General features: G+C 47.3%; 2 protein-coding genes across 4 annotated transcripts in view; one reads left to right on the top strand and one right to left on the bottom strand.

Annotated features, from left to right (window-relative positions):
• Nucleotides 1–20,715, top strand: part of CADM3 (cell adhesion molecule 3) — a 244,558-nt gene that overhangs the window by 207,949 nt on the left and 15,894 nt on the right. For all 3 annotated transcript variants that reach the window (XM_083167054.1, XM_083167055.1, XM_083167056.1), the window contains 2 exons: nt 9,877–9,967; nt 19,624–19,796. In XM_083167054.1, the coding sequence (XP_083023180.1) occupies nt 9,877–9,967; nt 19,624–19,796 (264 nt within the window). The remainder of the gene's footprint in view (nt 1–9,876; nt 9,968–19,623; nt 19,797–20,715) is intronic.
• On the bottom strand, nt 10,525–13,014 carry LOC146050169 (uncharacterized). Its single transcript, XM_083167057.1, has 2 exons — nt 10,940–13,014; nt 10,525–10,738 (listed from the first exon to the last, which is right to left on the bottom strand). The coding sequence occupies exon 1, from the start codon at nt 13,012–13,014 to the stop codon at nt 11,827–11,829; it is 1,188 nt and encodes a 395-aa protein (XP_083023183.1). The 3' UTR covers nt 10,525–10,738; nt 10,940–11,826.

A 20,715-nucleotide genomic window follows, 5' to 3' on the forward strand; every position in this document is an offset into this window, starting at 1 on the left:
ATAAGCGCCAATCAGATTCTATCTATTATCTTCTAGAAGGTGCTAAACAAATAAGAAGTACAATATGATCTTATACCGCTTTCTCCCATCTTATACCGCTTTCAGACCGCACTCTAGACCCGGGTTATTGCCGTGTACTTGCGTCTTCAACACGGGTCAAGGTGCGGTCTGAAAAGGCCACCATGGGTCGAGCAACACGGGTGTTCAACCCTGGTAATGACCCGTGTCAAGTGCAGTGTGAACAGGTGCCTGGGTCGAGCGACCCGTGTCCCGTTCACAGTATGGAGGAGGCATCGCTGTCAGCTCCAAGTACTGCCTCCTCCCGAGCCCCCGATAACGCGCCGCCGCCCAGCTCCGCCCCATGTGACATGTGCAATATGCCGTGTCGGAACTTTCAGACCGCATATGCCGTGTTGCTCTGGGGATGGGACCCGTGTCCTAATCCCGTGTGCGACACGGCATTTGCGGTCTGAAAGTAGTATTAGTAAATTTACCCACTTGTCCTTTTGGAGAAAGTGTGCTACATATATAAAGTTATTATTAATATTATTACAGAACAGTCTGCAAAGATGTACAGTATGTAATGGAAGTACTAGGTCATGGTAGCGATGTAGTAGTTAATGGGGTTTAATGAGATATAATCATACAGGGTTTCATAGAGATCATTTTCTGCCAGGACCTTTTGAGAAAACAAGGTTCATCCATTATAATAAAAGGATAACACTGCTCCTCACCTCTATGGGGGGATCAAGTGCCGTGCATGCCTGCAGCTTCTAGATGGTGCCCGGCAGAGCAAGTCAAGTGTTGCTCCATTCCGGTGAGCACATCCGCCTAAACCGACGTTAATGTTATGTTGTTCCATTATTTTGATGGGCTGGTAACTACTGTAGTCCGTTCATGATGGATGAGGTTCTCTCATGTAGGCCGGGGGAATTGTGTACTGTCCATGCTAATACCGGAAGGGTTATTAGATCATGGGCAGTTCTGTGGTCATGTCATCTCTATCTATGGGCAGTAATATCTCTGGGTTTATTGCATCATTAACAGTGCCGGGATCGCAACATCACCGCTCCAGCGTTAGATCTATTAGATTATGGACATTACCAGGGTCACACCATCTCTGTCCCCAGCCTGTAATATCTCCAGCAATATAATGTCCTGATAAGTTCTAGTAACTGCGACTGACTCGCCATCCATCAAATCAATGTCTCCCAATGCAATTGAATTCCTCCCAGCTGTGCAAATGGAAGAAGCAGAAGATAGGCTATGGGCCAGTTTATAATAGCCATTTCCTACTCAGCCAATGATGCTTCACTAATTTGGGGCTGTAAACCTCCTTTACCAACAAATAATTTGGGGTTGACCTTTGAAACCACAAAACACATCAAGGCATCACAGAGCACTAGTGCACAGTATAACGTTGGTGCACATAATGGTAGAAGCTATATGGGTGCAGTCTGTGGTTGGGAATCTTGTCACTATATTTGCCTAGGTTTCTAGAATATCAAGGGGACTTGGTACCACTAAAACATCTGGTCATAAAACATTGAAATTTGTCTGAAAGAAACATTGACTACACTCTGGTACGTCCGATTCAGTTAGGAAGCACCCAGTGGAGGATCTACCAAGGGGCGACGAGGGGCGGTTGCCCCAGGGCCCCCACACATCAGGGGCACCCACACTCCAGGTGGGTGGGTGGCAGGCAGCGAGGTCCAGGCAATGCATCCCTGGGGTCCAGGCAGCGCGGGGTGGGCAGGGGGTCCCTGCGGCTGCTGGACAGTCAGGGAAAGATGCCGTGTTCTCTCACTCACCTGCCAGCCCCACATCTCCCCTCTGCCCTGCTTTCTTGTCACAGGGTCTGTCTTGTCTCCAGGAGGACCTACCCTGCTCTCCCCACCTGATCACCCCTTGTCCCAGGTCCCTGAAGAGGCAGTGCCCATGCAGCAGCTCCGACTCCGCTAGGCAGTGAGAATAACTACTCCGGTGAGTGCTGCAGGGGAAAAGGGGGGGGGTGATAGGAGAGGCGGGGGCCCCCACAATTTTTGTACTCCAGGGCCCCCAAAACCTTAATCCGGCCCTGGAAGTGCCAGTCGTTGCTCTCTCTGTATACCTGAGTCCAGCCATTCAGAAAATCACATAAGTACAGTAGTTGCATCCTAGGACACATAATCTCCCTCAGCATTGGGCTTCTTACGCCACCTATGGAGCCACCCAAGGAAATCTCAACCTTACCTGGTCTTGCCCTGTAAATGATTGCTGCTTTAAAACTACAGCTACTCTCGGACAAACTCGCACCCTGTAACATTCACCCCTCAGTATACATTTATTGGAGATAAAGGGGGGCTACACAGTTCCAAAGGCCCCGGTGGCTCAAGTTCTGTCTGACAATCGGGTTAGCGGCCCCGCCGGTGGGCATATCTGTACAACCTCCAGCGGTTGTGACATCATCTTTTTGAAGCATCATTGTGTACAACGATGCAGTCCTGACAAGATTCGCTACCACCTCTGATTCAGACCCAATGTCATTAATCGGGCAGAAACAATAAATACTGTATAAAACCTTCCCTGTCCTTTCGGTAGTCCTGCATACGTCCCGTCTCACCACCATCCCTCATCTCCGTCACGCTGACTGTATACCCTGAAGCGGTGCAGTATATTCCTGCGCTTCCCCAGAGCTGCCACTTCCCAGCTTCCGCACATGATAAAATCAGCCTTATTTGGCCGTGAGTCTTCTGTGCCTTATCCCAAGCCACACTGTCATTATTAGATTTATGTATTTGTTCCAAAGTGTTAAGGATCTGCTGTGTTATCCTCAGCTCCTCTCTCTGTGCTTCATAAAGCATTGGCACTTAGCAGCGGAATAGAGAGAGGTGTGAGCTAAACATTCAATGGATTTACTCAAAACTTTATCGCTCGTCTGCCTCGCTGCAAAATGAGTCAAGCAGCAGGTTCGGCAATAAAGGGGAAATATGTCCGTATTACAGCTAAGCAGGCTTTACTTTCACTGGAACTTCCTATAAACGTTCGCTAAAGAAATATCCGCAACAGTCATTTCACTCTGTGTTCATATTTATTATTAAGTAATGGGAAATGTTCATTACAAGGAAAGAACACACTGCCCCCCAGTGGGCAAATTAACATGAAATATTGTTTAATAACTCTGTATCATTAACGAGCAGTAACGATTGGGTAAATTATAAGAAGACGGTTGTTTTACGCAGCACGTCTAGTTATGTAACCCAGTATAGCTACAAAGCAATCCTCAGCATTATCTAATCCTGTGCAGAAGAGTTCCTTATAGTACTCGTAGGAATTTATGACGCTATTTCTTGGGTATACATTTAATAGAGACTCAGGGGCAGATGTATGAAGCAGTGATAAGGGAGGAGAAGTGACAAAGTGCCTGGTACTTTATCACCGGCCAATCAGCACCTGACTGTTAAGTTACAGGCTGGGTTTAAAAAGGGAGAGTTATGAGCTGATTGGCCGGTGGTAAAGTACCAGGCACTTTATCACCTCTTCTCCCTTATCACTGCTTCATACATCTACCACAGAGTTTGCCAGAGGTGAGGGAAATTGGAGAAGGGATTTATTTTTAAAGCGGCAATCATTGGTTTTGTCTTGTATATGATTGCCGCTTTAAATCTACAGCAATTCTCAGCTGACATCCCACACCAGCTGGAAACCTGGAGTCTAGTGTGTATATATATATATATATATATATATATATATATGTATTTTTGCTCCGGAACGCTGTTCCTGAAGGTCAGATGAAAAATGACCTCATCAGGAACGGCGTTCCGGAACCTCTAGTAATGAAAGGAGTGAAAGGCAAACTGTTCAGCCAGCCCGCCCCCTGCCTCTGAGTGCATTGACATCCACAATACAACACACTGGTGACGTGACGCCGCATAGACGCCCTCCCGAGATGCGCGCACTCCCGCCCTCCCGAGATGCGCGCACTCCCGCCCTCCCGAGATGCGCCCACTCCTGCCCGCCCGAGATGCGCCTACTCCTGCCCGCCCGAGATGCGCCCACTCCTGCCCATCCTAAACAGGATTCGCTGCACATGCCAAAAATCCTCATTGAATACTGCCCTCTGTCTCACTGATGCAGTGCGCGTTTGCACAGCATCTATTGCACACTGCTGTGCAGATCGTCGGCAGTCGGGGGGGGACCCCAACTGCCCTCCCCACCACGGGACCCAGGACACTCCCCCCCCAAAACCGGGACATTTGGGAGGTATTATGCATGCTTTGCAACTGCAGGCGGGCTCCCGGACCGCTGTAACCAGGAGAGCTGTCATTTGTGATTTTATTTTTAGAGCTTGTCTGGTCTAAACACAACTATGCTGGAGCTGAGTGGCGGGCAGTGCCTGATTAACCAATAGGCTGATTAGGCTGCAGCCTAGGGTGCCAGAACTGGAGGGTGACAGCTGAGGAATAAAGTTAAGGCCTAAAATATCCCATGCTTGTTATCTATCACCAGGGCTATTTTTCAGTTGGCTCCAGCAGGAACTGAGGCCCTTATTCTAGTTCACTCTTTCTGACAAAATATTTCTTAGCTGGACAAAACCATGTGCACTGCAGGGGAGGCAGGTGTAAAATCCCACCCAAATCTAATTATCTCTGCACAAGTAACACCTGCCTCACCTGCAGTGCACATGGTTTTGTCCATCTAAGAAATATTTTGACAGAAAGAGTGAACTAGAATAAGGGCCTCAGTTCCTGCTGCAGCCTGCTGAAAAATAGCCCTGTCTATCACCCATCCCGATGTATTGTGGGGGGTAAAGTTATTAAGGTGACTGACAGATGGCTGTGCCAATGTAACTTACTGATGGCACCATTACTTCATGTACATTGTGCTACAGCACCAGCTGCGCAGCCTAAAGCCAAAGCCTCCATCACACACCGCAAGCATTAGATCCTACATGCCAGGTGTATAACCTTGGTCACATGCCCATGGGCAGTATGGCTGGTGAGTCCCTGAGCGCCCATACACGTGTGTGTAGCAGCATTACAAAGGCAGCTACATGTGTACTAGCCCAGGGCAGGCGGTGGGATGCGGCTTTTGCATCACGTCCCATATGGGAAATAGATATTGCTACTTTAGCTACTCAATCAAGGAAGAAAAATTAATTGTTAATTGGGATCAATTAAAGCAGACACAATCAGGCTTGATTACTGGCAGCTCTGTTGAATGTAAACATCACTAAAACAGACACTTCCCAGCGATGTGTTGTCAGCTATAAGGTCTCAATGAGCAGCACGATCCCGAGTGGTCACAATGCAGATATCTGAGGAATTGTGGTCCTCAGTCATACTACCCCTGTCACACGTAGGGTGCCCACACACTGTGGCGATGGAGAAGTCACCAGTGATCCATCCCCTTTTTAAGAGAGGATGAGGCCCGTGTGCACCCTTCTCCGGCTGTGCCCACTCCTCCCTGCCGGAGTAGGGTCAGGAGTGGCACTGCCTAAATTACCACAAACCTGGAGCAGTGGCCAATTTTTCCTGGAATCTTCTTATCCCTTTCGGCAGCTTGTGGTGTGTTCACTAGAGTGCCCAGACTCCACGGCGCATGTGCGGATCATGGGGCAAATAGTCACCGCACCATTTTTGTGGTCATTTGGGCAGCGCTACTCCTACCCCAGCTGTACTTCAGGGGACCGTGTGCACACACTGCAACCATTATAAATACGACACTGGATGTCATGACAATGATGGTGTGGGCGGCCTATCCAGTCCAAGCCCTGGAACGTTTTGCTTTCCATAGTTTGTTGTTGTTTGGGGAATGTGGTCAGGCCGATGAGAACGGCACTTTCAGAGGTCTGATCAAATTATTTTACATCCCAATCCAGCATACCACACCATACTGTAATTCCTTAATGTGTTGCCCCCTTTGGGAGGAGAGCAGCATGATAGGCACATAGGCGACCTTTGGTGGGAATGTGGGCTGACCGGGAGGGAGTGACATCCGAATCGCGGCTCTGATCATAAGTAATAGAGACTGCATTAGCATTCAGGGGGAGAGGTTTCAAACATTGGAGAGAGAAGTGGCACAGTCACCAATCAGCTGCAAGGCTTGAAAACAATTCTTCCCAGCAGCCGGCGTCATTGTGCGATGGCGACAGGTGCACGTTCACGCCAGCTATGCAGTTCAGCTGTCTCATACATTAAGCCGGTCGTACTGTGCCGCCCTGTTCTGCCAACACGTTCCAACTTGGCTAATTCAGTATGTGAGTAAACCTACTCACTTGTCCGTTTACCCAAAGGATGAATCCGTATGATCCACAGGGCAAACACATTGTGTGCATTATATCTTAGGAAGTACGGTACAGCACCAGCAGGGACAGGGCATAGCTGCGTGCACCAATCAAAGCGCAGCATCGTGTTGGCAGAATAGTCCCGGGAAGCATTAATGCAATCATCTGTCCAGGGAAGGCAGCGGTGTCACTCACAGCAACCGTTAAGGGAGGAAGGCAGTGCACAATAGAGAGGCTTCTGGGCAAGCGATCTCCCGAAGGTGCAATGCGCACAGCGGATTCCGCTTATTAGATCAGTGTTGCCGACCCTCCCGGAATTACCGGGAGGATCCCGAAAATCGGGTCCTCCTCCCGGTCCCCCGGAAAGGTGGGCAACCCTCCCGGATTCCGGGGGACCCCCACGCCACCCCCCGATTGCGTCGTTTTTCCCATACTTTTGGATTGACATCCGTCAATCCGCGGGTCTCAGGAGGGGGCGGAGCTAAAATCGCGTCATTTTAGCCCCGCCCCCTCCACGAAGATCCGTGAATTAGGGGATTTTACCATCCTGGGGGCGGGGCTTAATGATGTAAAGCTCAAGCCCCGCCCCCCGAACTGCAGCTGCAAGTCTCCTCTCCGGGCTTCTCCCGGAGAGGAGACAGAAAAAGTCGGCAACCCTGTATTAGATCCACAGACGCCAGCAGTCACTGTCTCCCCGATATAGGCTAGTGTAACGCTGCACATGTTGTCCCTGCCAGGAGGGATAACTGTCTGCAGGAACACAGTCAGGGAGAACCTAATCACCTCCTAATAGAGCAAGCAACCAGATTACAGCGGGTGTTAGCAGCTTATTTGCACGGCGCAGTAGTATCAGATGGATTGTTATAGGTTACATGGCAGTGCTGGGTGCACTGATTGCAGAGGGAATTCTATCAGAACACTATCCCTTCGTTCTGGGTTTTAGAAATCGTACATAGAACAAGATTCAGTGAGGGCTGCATAGGCACGAGTGCATTTAAGAGCCTGTGAATTTTGTGACTGGTTAATAAAGTTTTGTTGCTAGGCAGATTACCCATAAATCTTAGGTATTTGTTGTTTGGTAGATTAGCCAATTAGGAAGCTAAGTGGCGGTAGCTTTGTCAGGTGTACCGTATATAAGGGGGGCTGGCAACTTTTAGCCTGGGGGGCAAGTCCAGAGCACTGGCCTATAAGTAACAGCGCATCACTAAAATGGAGGTTTTTCGGTAAAACAATTTGTATTAATAAAAAAAAAGATAACACCACCACCACAGGCTGCTCCCCCTGTATAATAACAGGACACCACAGGCAGTGTTCCCTCTAAGCTGTGCGCGTGTGCACGCACACAACTCGCCGAGCATGCGCACAGGCATTACAACAGAGCGCTGTGTTTCACCCATTAACTACATCATGTGCTGTGTTTTGAATGTTTAAATGTTTTGAATGTTTAATATCATTTTGAAGAAAAGTTAACACAAATACTGAACGTAATTTTCCAGTTATATATATAGAAGTGACGCACAAAAATAAAAATTTCCTTCCAAAGTTGCACAGCCAAAATCTTTTGCCGCAGACAGCCTTCGTAAAATTAGAGGGAACATTGACCACAGGCTGCTCCCCCTGTATAGTAACAGGACACAACAGGCTGCTCCCCCTGTATAATAACAAGACACCACAGACTGCTCCCCCTGTATAATAACAGGACACCGCATGCTGCTCCTCAGTATAATAACAATAACAGGAGACCACAGGCTGCCCCCTTTTATTAAAATAACAGAATATGACACCACAGGCTGATTCCTCTGTATAATTATACCTTACGCCATAGGGTGCTCCCCCGCATAACAATAAAAATACACCACAGGCTGCCCCCCTGTACAAAATGAACAGACACCACAGGCTGCCCCCTATATTAAGAGAATAGGACACCACAGGCTGCTCCCTCTGTATAATTACACCAAGACTGTCCTGGTATAATTATACAGGGGGAGCAGCCTGTATAATTATACCAGGACACCACAGGCTGCTCCCTCTGTATAATTATGCTAGGACACCACAGGCTGCTCCTCCTGTATAATTGTACCAAGACTGTCTGGGTATAATTATACAGGGGGGGGGGGGGGGGCAGCCTGTGGGGTCTTGGCAGGACACCACAGACTGCTCCCCCTGTATAATTACACCAGGACACCACAGGCTGCCCCCCCTGTATAATTGTACCAAGTCTGTCCTGGTATAATTATACAGGGGGAGCAGCCTGTGGGGTCTTGGCATAGGAGGCAGCCCGCGGCCCACAACAGTGCATGTTAGAGTGGCCCGGGGGGCACATGGCACCCTGCCCCCCGGCCCAGCCCGCCCCTGAGTACCACCCTGGGTGTGGTATGATTCACCGACAGTCGGGATCCCGACAGTCATTATCCCAACATCGGGATCCCGACTGCCTGGTCTCAGACAGCGTGGCCAGCGCAACAAAGCCCCCTGCGGGCTCGCCACGCTGCGGGCACGGTGGCGAGCTAAGCTTGCCACCTATTCTATTCTAACTCTATGGGGGTTGTGGACCCCCACGAGGGAAAATAGCCGCCGGCCGCCGGGAACCCGGCCGTCGGTGTTTTAACAGTCGGGATCCCGACGTCGGGTTAATGACTGTCGGGATCCCGTCCGGCACCCCCTCCCTTCCCCTTGCTCTCTCATTTGCTACCTGGCCTGTTGGCTATCACCTAATTTGGCTTTTCGAAAATGATTTATTTAAAATCGGCTGGAAGGAGCTCTCGACCAGCTGTCATGTTGAGGTGCAGGTGGTCGCTGTGCGGTATTGCCCCCCTTTGACAGGACGGCTGGTGAGTCCGGCCTCCTCCTCCGGGGACTTTGGGCATATCCTAGCCATCCCATTACAAATAGGGTCATACCAGTTAATAAACATCCATGACCTTTTAAGGTAAGCTAGTGTTAAAGGTCAATCGCTATAATTCATGCGCCTTATAAAAATTAAAAAAAGTTATTAAAAAAAAACACGGACTGTGGAACTTCGGCCTGGACCAGCAACCTCAGCCCCTGTGGAGCTCCCAGTATACGTCTCCCTGAATCATGATGGACACAGAGAGAACCACAGCAGCAAAACTTGCTGTCCAGCGACCAGGAGTCCAGACCGTTATGGCAGTGCTGCTCCTGTTACCTCTGCCCCAGTGCAGCAGCTGCAGGTTAGGAGGGTGCGGTACATTTCCCTGCAACATTTGGTGTGTGTCATACATGGGGACACACAAGGAGCTAGACCATTCAGGCTTTCACACAGTCCGAAAAAAGAAGTATGTACTGTCAAATGCTGACAGAATGCTTTATATACCAAAGTCAGTAAATAGGGCAAGAACATGGATTTTCCCAGAAATATGGCAGCAATCAATGAGCAACCTCTGAATGCGTTTATGATATGTTCTAGTTTTCAAGGTAAGGCAACAAAGTTTTGGGGTGTTTTAATTTGCCCTTTAAAACCGAGTCAGTGTTCTAGAGAAATCACAGTATACTCTGACAATGACGTACACTATGGAAGAAATTTTTAATGCCGTTATTTCAGGATAATGATCATTGTGTACTGACCAGATGTATTGCTTTTTTTCTTGCAGACCAACCCGTAGCAAAGATTGAATCTCGGCCCAGCCTACCAAGGGAAGGGATCAGGCTGCAGCTTCAGTGTGACGCCTTTGGGAACCCTGCGTGAGTATGACATTGCAGTATCTACAGAGATCTTGTAGAGTAATATTACTTCTGCCTTGTGTTATTCATGTTAGCACTAGCAGTGAGATCACTAGCAGTGTCAGCTGTAATGGGGGTAAGGAGATGGAATAGGTAGTTGCCCTGGGCTCTTGCATTGGGGAGACTATCCCAAACCACAAACTACAGTACACGCAGAGTTTGATTTAAAGCAGTGTCATACCTCCCAGAGACATTGGACGCTCTGACCACTGGGCTCCAGATGTCAGAGGGGCACCAAGAAAGACAGAGGAGGAAGAGACAGAAGCCTTACCATGAAGTGGGAGAGCGTGAGCTTAGACAGTTACTGGTTATATTAGGTTATATTAAACCTTTTCCTAACCCTTTTCTTATTTAAATATTTGAAACAGCCTATACAATAGACCATCTGTGAAATATCAATATTGTATTCCAAATGTGATAACCACAGGTGTACATTGGTTGTGTTCTCTTACCGGTATGGCCACTTGGAGGGTGCTGCTTCTTCTATGTCACAGAGTATTGGAGACAGGAGACTCAGCGTGGTTCAAAAAGGGTTAACACTTTATTTGCGCAGTATAAGGCAACCTGCGCCTTCAAAAACAGTAAAGAATGCACAATAACAGTTACGCAATTCACCAATTGTCTGGCTTACTATGGCTGTCAGGAGTCGCTACGTTCTCTGGTTCTAGCCGGCAGCTTTAAACAACTAATCTAGGCTTCACGTTCACTGGCCTGTAGCTTTTGGCATATTACCTGTATAAATCAAAACAATACGTATATTCACTAGTATATCACTAACGGCAGACTGGACTAATTAAGGCATGGACGACAGTAAACATATAAATATCCCTATTGCATAAATAATGGTAAACAATTAATTCTTACGGCATAGATAGTGACAACAGTAGATATTATTGCGCAATAATTAATGGTTTTATAGTGCACTTTTAGTACCTGAGATGATATCACTGTTAGTCCTTATAGAATCCTTGGAGAGGAAAGTTCAATCACCCCATAAAAGTCTAGAGTCTATCACAGAGATCCCAAAGGTTCAGTTCCTGCTTTGGACTATATACTTGTACTGAATACTGTATTTGTAATCCACTGGGTTTTGGACATACTTAGTGAGATAATAAATGTCTTTCCTGCAGCAGTCCTTTGTTCAAGAGAATCCAACTTTAAGAGGTTAAAAACAAACCAATGCAATAGGATATTGGTTAACTTGCTGTAGCTGTCTCTTCTATAAGCTGTAATCACAGGGGCCAATGATACTTTCACCCCCTGCCACTGAGCAGTTCTGGAGTGATTCTATACAGTCTTTTAACAGGACAGTCTTTCTTGGTGTGGCTGGTTAGATTTGGGAGAGAGTCACTTAAAGATGAATTCCGTTTGCCCAGCTTCTTAAAGTGTTCATTCACACAAACTTACATGAGTGTCCATTCACACAAGCTTTTGTGTGCTCAGTCTGACCATCAGTGCTGTGCATCTTCACTCCCTCTCCTCACATGAGCCCAGCAACTTCCTGGTTTTTTTCTCTGACCTGCAACTTTATTTAACAAAGTGCAAAAAGCACAATTTGGCTGGGATAGTCCATTCCCTACATCCTGGAGGGGTATTTACCTTTTAACAGGGGCCAGTCTAATTCAAATAGGCAATTTAATGTATGCATACATATATCACATTCTTCCCTTCTGAAATTTTGCATGTCCTCATGCAAATTTGCATGTCTCTCTCTTATATCAATACAAAATGTACATAATCAAACATTAACGCAGTATTTCTGGAAGATATTATAACACATACTTTGACCATAAGTTTACATTGTACATCAAGCATTACAATTACTCTCTAAATCGGAGGGGTTTGACCCCTCTGATACTCTGGACAGCTCTGCCGGACGTCTGTTCTACCCCCTCTTCCTTGGCCTCTCCTCTTCTCTGCGGCAACTTCATACCGTGCTGTTGGAGTACTCCCGCAAGGCGTTGGAAGTATGCTGGGTCGTGCAGAAGATGGTAGGTGACTTGTGGTATTGCGTCTTCTTCTGTACGGTCTCGTACCCCATCCTCCAGACTCATTCTGCCCCGGCAAAGCTCGAGTTGGTTTCGGTGTACCATCTTGAGAACTTGGTGGTCATCTCCATCTCTTCTTATCCCATACACCCCAGTGTCTGTAGCAAGCAGGTGGACAATCACGTAGGGTACAGATTCCCAGAAGGGATCTAACTCGTTACTCCGTTGGTTATCCATCTTCCAAACTCGGTCTCCCACTCGGAACGATGCGGCATTCGCATCCTGGCCATAACTTGTCCCTTGTCGGTGGTGGGCTGTCTCCATCCTTTCTTCCACTACTTTCTTGGCCAGTTCAAGCCGATGCTTATTCACCCCATCAGTCTGTATAACTTCTGTCCCCTCAGGGAGGGTGTTAAGCTCCTGATTCGCTGCTCTGTTCCCCCTACCACAATGTCGTCGGTGGAAGAATGGCGGTGGACTTCTGCACTGGACAGGTCTCTGCTGAGGGAACACTTCCTCCACTCTCTCCCCTTCACTCGCTTGGTTCGCACTTATGCCTTCTCCACCAGATTCTGCAGCATCCTCTACTTCTGGATGGTAGGACAGTCTGCGGAACCAACGTCTGTTGGGAGCAAACCGGCTTCCTTTAACCGGTACACCGCCGGGGCCAGTCACATTGGCTGCTTCGGCACCCTTTTCTCCTTCCACCACATCAAATTCCACCATCTCGCCATTTCCAACACTGCACAGCAACTTCCGTGGGTTGTTTCTCTTTATGGCCGTCTGATGGACAAAGACGTCATCTTTTGTGTCACTCCTGTTGATGAAGCCATACCTCTTCCGGACATTAAACCACTTGACGGTTCCTCGTACCTGCGTAGCCAACACTCTCTTCCCCGCCTGGCTTTTCTGGTCATAGATGGTATATTGCATGATTCGTCTCACAGTCTGAGGTCTGTTGAACAGTTCTTGTGTCAGTGTTGAGATTAGTTCTTCAGGGCAATTTCTTAGGACGTTCATTCCGATTATTACGGGCGGTAGCCATTTATCTTCGAAGGTCGTAATCAGACACCCTTGTTTGGGCAGTTGAGCATGTCCTATTTTGATCCCGGCCTCCCAATATCCACAGCAGTCAATATTCTGCCCGTTGCTGGCTAACAGGTTCAGCCCCGCCGGCGGCGGTGCCAGGATTTCTTCTTTTTTCCAGTGCTTAGCAAATTCAACCCATTGAACAGTGGTGACCTGGGATCCAGTATCTAACAAGGCTGGTATGGTGACTCCGTTGATTTCAATCTTGATCACAGGACATTGCCCGACATACTTTGGTAGCCATTCTTGGGGTGCAGGACCTATTGCTGAAGGTTCTCCCGACGGTTGGCCCTGGACCTCGGGAGTTCTTCGTTTAAATGTTCGGGTTGTCTACAGTCTCTCTCAATGTGCCCGCTTTTCTGGCATCGCCTGCATATCGGCCTTCCCTGTTCGTCAAACCGATCCGATGGGAGGCGACGAGAGTTCCACGGAATATTCCTCCCGTCATTACTGTACCGGGGTTCTCTTTCCGTCCTCCATGATCTCTGTTGGGAAGGGGTTTCTTTCAGGGCTCTCAGTTCTCGGCAGAGGTCGGTCATCCCTTGGGTCAAGTCAGCGATCTGTTCTTTCATTTCACCAATCGGGTCCTTCGCAGTGGTGGCTTGGGATTGCTGCCAAACAGCTACTTCAGGATTCAAAGCCACTTTCCCTTTTCTAGGCTTGTCCCCAAAAACCTTGACCGCCAGTTCCTTGAATTTGGCAAAGCCTATGGGTGCCTCCTGTCGGTGTAGCATCTTGAGTTGACCCTTCGTGTTTTCATCATATATCCCATCCAGGAACTGGTTCGTAAGTGTCTCATTCTCTTCTACGGCTTCGGTAGGGGCGCACTCCTTGATGGCTTGTAGTGCCTCATGCAGTTCTACTGCAAATTCTCGTAAAGTCTCCTGTGGTTGTTGCTTCCGTGCGTAAAATTGCGTCTTCAGTTCTGATAGCGTCTTAGCGTCGAAGATCGTTGCCAATTTGTTCAACATCGCTGTCGCTGATTCTTTCTGATCTGCTGGCCATGATTTTACTTCTCTCTTGGCGAACCCCTTCAACTGCGCCGTTAGGATTTCGATCTTCTGTTTTTCATTCAGCCTGTGTACATTAAATAGGATCTCCATCTGGTCCCTGAAGTCGCGGAATCCGCTGGGTTCTGACGATCTGGTCTCTCCTGCAAAGGTGGGGAGCCACGGTGCTCCGAAGTAGTATGGCATGTTAATCATCGCCGGTATCCATGCAGTAGAGCTGCTTCCTCCAGATGTATCTCCTTGGTCCGTGCCCCGTATGGCTTGCGGGTTTCCTTGAGCTTCTTCTTGCGACATCTTGAATGATGCTGGGTTGGGGTTTCTCCGCTTTTAGTGTACGTATCCTGTTCGTCAGACGCCATATGTGATAACCACAGGTGTACATTGGTTGTGTTCTCTTACCGGTATGGCCACTTGGAGGGTGCTGCTTCTTCTATGTCACAGAGTATTGGAGACAGGAGACTCAGCGTGGTTCAAAAAGGGTTAACACTTTATTTGCGCAGTATAAGGCAACCTGCGCCTTCAAAAACAGTAAAGAATGCACAATAACAGTTACGCAATTCACCAATTGTCTGGCTTACTATGGCTGTCAGGAGTCGCTACGTTCTCTGGTTCTAGCCGGCAGCTTTAAACAACTAATCTAGGCTTCACGTTCACTGGCCTGTAGCTTTTGGCATATTACCTGTATAAATCAAAACAATACGTATATTCACTAGTATATCACTAACGGCAGACTGGACTAATTAAGGCATGGACGACAGTAAACATATAAATATCCCTATTGCATAAATAATGGTAAACAATTAATTCTTACGGCATAGATAGTGACAACAGTAGATATTATTGCGCAATAATTAATGGTTTTATAGTGCACTTTTAGTACCTGAGATGATATCACTGTTAGTCCTTATAGAATCCTTGGAGAGGAAAGTTCAATCACCCCATAAAAGTCTAGAGTCTATCACAGAGATCCCAAAGGTTCAGTTCCTGCTTTGGACTATATACTTGTACTGAATACTGTATTTGTAATCCACTGGGTTTTGGACATACTTAGTGAGATAATAAATGTCTTTCCTGCAGCAGTCCTTTGTTCAAGAGAATCCAACTTTAAGAGGTTAAAAACAAACCAATGCAATAGGATATTGGTTAACTTGCTGTAGCTGTCTCTTCTATAAGCTGTAATCACAGGGGCCAATGATACTTTCACCCCCTGCCACTGAGCAGTTCTGGAGTGATTCTATACAGTCTTTTAACAGGACAGTCTTTCTTGGTGTGGCTGGTTAGATTTGGGAGAGAGTCACTTAAAGATGAATTCCGTTTGCCCAGCTTCTTAAAGTGTTCATTCACACAAACTTACATGAGTGTCCATTCACACAAACTTTTGTGTGCTCAGTCTGACCATCAGTGCTGTGCATCTTCACTCCCTCTCCTCACATGAGCCCAGCAACTTCCTGTTTTTTTTCTCTGACCTGCAACTTTATTTAACAAAGTGCAAAAAGCACAATTTGGCTGGGATAGTCCATTCCCTACATCCTGGAGGGGTATTTACCTTTTAACAGGGGCCAGTCTAATTCAAATAGGCAATTTAATGTATGCATACATATATCACACATACAGTATCCAGTGTATAAAAAGACCAACTTTTAGGGCTGTTGCCACTCCCCAGACTCCCATACTTCCTCCAATGCACTGCAGAATGGTAGATTTTGGATTAGCTATGGAAACCCCCCTCTAAAAATCCTGCGTTTGCCATTGACCTTCCCTGTCAAAATAACATGTGCTACAGTATATACATTTTTCACCATTGGGGACCCTTACAAACTTTTTGACCTACAAATATCTAGTTATGCCACTGTCCAATGAAGCGGACACTCTGCTGGTGAATACTGCACAGCTTAGAGCACTATGGGCCTTATTCTAGTTCACTCTTTCCGTCAAAATCCTTCTTAGATGGACAAAACCATGTGCACTGCGGGTGGGGCAGATGTAACTTGTGCAGAGAGAATTAGATTTGGGTGGGGGTTTTACTTCAAAGTGAGATCTATATTGCAGTGTAAAAATAAAGCAGCCAGTATTTACCCTGCACAGAAACAAAATAACTCACCCAAATCTAATTCTCTCTGCACATGTTACATCTGCCCCCCTGCACTGCACATGGTTTTGTCCATCTAAGAAGGATTTTGTCAGAAAGAGTGAACTAGAATAAGGCCCTATGTGAGAGGGTAGTACAGAATATTGCACCAGATATAGATGTTAAGCCAAGTCCCATATCATACAATACTGAAACAGGTAGTTAGTGCTGGACTTGGCTGATTGCAGAGTGCAGTCAGATGCAGATGGCTTCTCCTTACTGTTCCTATTTCCTTATACACTCATTATTATTCCCTTTTTTTCCCTCCTTTATTATTCTGTTTGCTATTCGGTTTTTCTCGGCCTTTTTGATCATCGTGCCCCATTCCCTAACCTCTCATTGTCAGTGAGTTGTAAAGCTGGCGACACTTGTCAGTCTCTCTCCAGTACCTTTGTGTTGTATTTGTTGTACGTATTTCCTATTCACCTTGTGGTTGTTCTGTACGTTTGCAGTAAGTGTTACTAGTCCCCGTGTTAGCACTTTAGTCACATCCCTCCCGCACTGCACCTTAACACCCCCCTTCCTCCATCACCTCTCATCCACACCTCCCACACATCTCACTCAGCACCACGTATGTACAGTATAGGAAAAAAGCCACCGGCATCTAGCGCTGACATAGTAATTGTCAGACACACCTAAACCAACCTGCAATCCTAACACAAGAGTCACAATAATGCTCTTACTATCATTTATTATGCAGTAGTCTAAGTGGTTTTGCAGTGATTTAACAAACAGAAGCCTCTATAGCGAATTGTGTATACATTTATGGAAGAATGATTTATTTCCAGGGGCCCAGGGGACATCCTGTAAATACCACAACAGTGTGCACCAACCTCATGAATTCCCTTTTCATACGTGTTCACCAGATGCACTAGGCTGGAGTGTAACTCATTGTGTTGCAGTATGGAAAGTGATTACATACAGTATATAGATGGGAGGGTGTGGAGCTTGACCGGAACGTAGAGAGCATCGGCCGGTGATGTGGGTTGGTAGCAGGGCATATACAAACAAGCATTATGCCTTGGTAGCAGGTATCTCTCAGGGATCCCGCAGGGGGTGGAAAGGACTTGCCTTGTGGATGACACTTATGAGGCACATACCAGTGTTAATAATGCTGTTACAGTATATGCTAAAGATTGTGGTTAGAATCACAGAGAAAAGCTCTTCCTTGTCCTTTGTGAAGAGAAGACTTCCGGGTTTCTGACCCAGGAGCCCTTCCGGGCATGAGCAGTCTGACGCCGTACCACAGGGAACACTGGGAGGGATCCAATAAGATCCTTATCCATTAGGAAAAAAAAATAGGCTTCTATTGGGCCTCTTCATCTAATAGCTTATACATAAAACCAAGTCTGGGGAAATGTGACAGGAGTTTGTAAAAAGTTTTAAGCCAAAACCAGATTGGTTTTACAGTGAAATCGACACTAAAAACATGTACCTTATCACATTCCCCCTCTGTCTAGGCTACGTGCTAACCAGAAATGTCTCCCGATAATAGACTTTCATACTCATATTTCCATATTGCACGTGTGAAAATGACATGCTCATTCTGTAGCATACAATAATCCAATATGTCAGAAGCCCAGCTCTCAGGACCCTGGACAGCTCACCTTCTCCAGGTCACCCAGCAAGAGCACATTGTGTATTTATTACTGGCTGACACGCACCCAGGGCAGCCATCAGAAATTGTGGGGCCCAGGGCTGACAAAATAGACAGCCCCCCCAAACTCCCCCTATTGCACAAATTATTACGTTACATTAGATACAGCCTGTCTTAGCCTGGCATTATATTCACAGCCTGCTTAGAGTGTCAGCCCTGGGCCGCCTCTCACTGTTGAGCTGCTAATTTATAAAATTACCTTTCAAGCTTGCCTTCTCCTCTCTTCATGCTGTACACTTAAGGCTGTCGGCTCCTCTGCCCGGCTCATTGGCACAACGTGATTGTGCTGTATACGGGGGCTTTCTGTTTTGCTCACCGGTTCTATGGGCTGCATGAGCACTGGGTGGCAAACGACCCACAGCCCGACACTGATTACAGTGACTGGCTGGTCAGTGGCAGTTTGAGATAGATACAGTAGGCCCGAGCCCTCCCCTCCCCCCTGATCGGCTGAGCTCCCTTACAGCTGCACCAGGAGTCTTCTGGATTGACAGCTCCAATGGGTGGATGCGACTGTAAGGGCAGGGCCGTATTTCAGTGCCATAGCGCCCCTAGGCACCACATTTTTGCCGCCCCCCCCCCCAACAAGAGAGAGAGAGATACCTTCAGCAGCGCAGGGCTGCAGTTCCCGGGTCAATCCCTGGCAGCACAAAGTCAGGGGCGGGGCCTGATCCCCGTGTAGCTGCCGCAGGCACAGTCACCACTGCGCTGGGAGGCTTGCTCCCGAGTCCCTATCTGGCCACCAATGGGTCCCCACTCCTGCCTCAGCAAAGGTCAGGCAGGGAGGAGCCCAGGCTGCAAACAGGTGGGGAAGGGGGCCATCGCAGGGCAGCTTCACTCTTTCCCCAGCGCCGGAAGCACTATACTGGCTGCTTTTCCCTGGCGCCGGGTGCTCAGCAGCACCACTCGTTCTCCAGCGCCGAAAGTGCTACGCTCCTGTCACTGACATGACATGGCTGCCTCTTTCCGGCGCTGGTCAGCACTTGATCCCGGTGCAGGTACACAACTTCACAGACGCTGCAGGCAGAGCTAGGGGAGGGGGGCGGCACTTGCCGTGCGGCGCAAAAGTCATTTAAAAAAAAAGTGACAAAAGAAAATCACGCCACTGCTTGCCGCCCCCAGCAGGTGCTGCCCATAGGCCCGTGACTCACAGGCCTAGTGGGAAATCCGGCCCTGTGTAAGGGTGCTCGGTGGATCATCTGCAGACACACTATGGGCCAGATGCACGAAGGATAAAATGGAGACTGATAAACAGCCAGCCAATCAGCTCCTACCTGCCATGTCACAGGCTGTGTTTGCAAAATGTCAGGCAGAAGCTCATTGGTTGGTGGTTTATCACTCTCCATTTCATCTCTTGAAGCTTAGTGGCTCTATATCTTATATATATATATATATATATATATATATATATATATATATATATATAAATATCATGCTCGATATGTCTGAACAATGTTGTTCACAGACATAATGCTGGCCGATGGACCGGCGATATACCGTCCGATCAATTGAAGGCCTTATATGGAGGGCTGATTATGTAAGGGGTGTACACAACCAGTCACAACTCCTTTGTTTCTCACAATTTAACCTTATGTCCTCTTACTTCAGCCCCATCTTTATATTTACTGTTCAAGCTTACAGAGACATCTGCAGACCATGAGGCGGATTACACCCTGTAAATAAAAATGTTCCTGGAATAATTCACAACTTTGATTAATAACATAACTTTTTTTTAAATGATTCTTCAGACCAGAAAAGTACACCTGGACACGCAAGAATGGTGAGCTGCCCTTAACCGTGACCACCGATCAAAACAGCTTGGTGTTTCAGAACCTCAACAAAAGTGACAGCGGAACCTACATTTGCCAAGTATCCAACATTATGGGGATTTTTACCACAGAATACAAACTGGACGTCAATGGTAAGAATGGGATGTTGTTGCTTTGATAGTTTTTCATAGTCTGGCGGCCATATTGTTTTGTTGGCTTTTGAAGCTTTCTAGAACTGCCAAAAATGTGTGTGTGCTGGGAAGAGTTTGTCCTAAGGGTTACATTAACATAATCATCTTGGCTTTGCTGTATCAAGCAATGAAAAAAAGTATAGAAACCGGCCTGTGGAAAAGTCGTCCCTAGCAACCAATCTGCTGTGAGGTAGCATTTATCAAGTAAAGACTATAAAATGATAGGTAGAAGCTGATTGGTCACAATGGGTAATTTCTCCATTGCTTGATACACCAAACCCTTGTTTTTATCCATTCTAGTGATGTAGAATAATGATACCATCGGTTTGATGCTTTGGCAGCCATCTTGTCTAGTGTCCAGTAGTGTAACAATAGCACCGCAGCCCGCGCGGTCGTGGTGAGGCGTTGTGTAAGTGCGGGTGCAGGGGGGCTGCGGGGCTATTGTAATGTACCCCCCCCCCCCCATCCCCGGCAGCTTTACCTGTATTCGCTGGGGTGGTCCCGGCTCCCCTCCTGGCTTCATTCTGATGCTATGGTGACGGACCTTCATAAAATGTCCGCCCCCATATAGCAGACAGTTCTCTGAAACATTATGCTAGTGTTCCAGGATGGGAAATATGTGGAGGCAGACACTTTGTAAGCTAAGTCGATAAATGTGATGATGCATCCTATCTATTGGCAAGGAGCTGCTAGCACCCCAGGAAGTATCTCAGGAGTAAATTTACTACATTTTCTAAAGCTTCTATAAAAGAGGATTTTGCCCATAGCAACCAGTCAGTCAGATTATGTCTTTCATTTTCTAAAATGAAATAGAGAAATAATATACAGAATCTTATTGGTTGCTCTGGGCAACATCTCTTTTCCAATTAGTAAATTTGCC

Source organism: Crinia signifera, chromosome 12 (assembly GCF_055691185.1).
Source record: "Crinia signifera chromosome 12, ASM5569118v1, whole genome shotgun sequence".
Lineage (NCBI taxonomy): Eukaryota > Metazoa > Chordata > Amphibia > Anura > Myobatrachidae > Crinia > Crinia signifera.

Excerpts from the sequence above, each read along its gene's own strand:
- LOC146050169 (XM_083167057.1), bottom strand. The coding sequence starts at position 13,014 with ATGAACGTCCTAAGAAATTGCCCTGAAGAACTAATCTCAACACTGACA.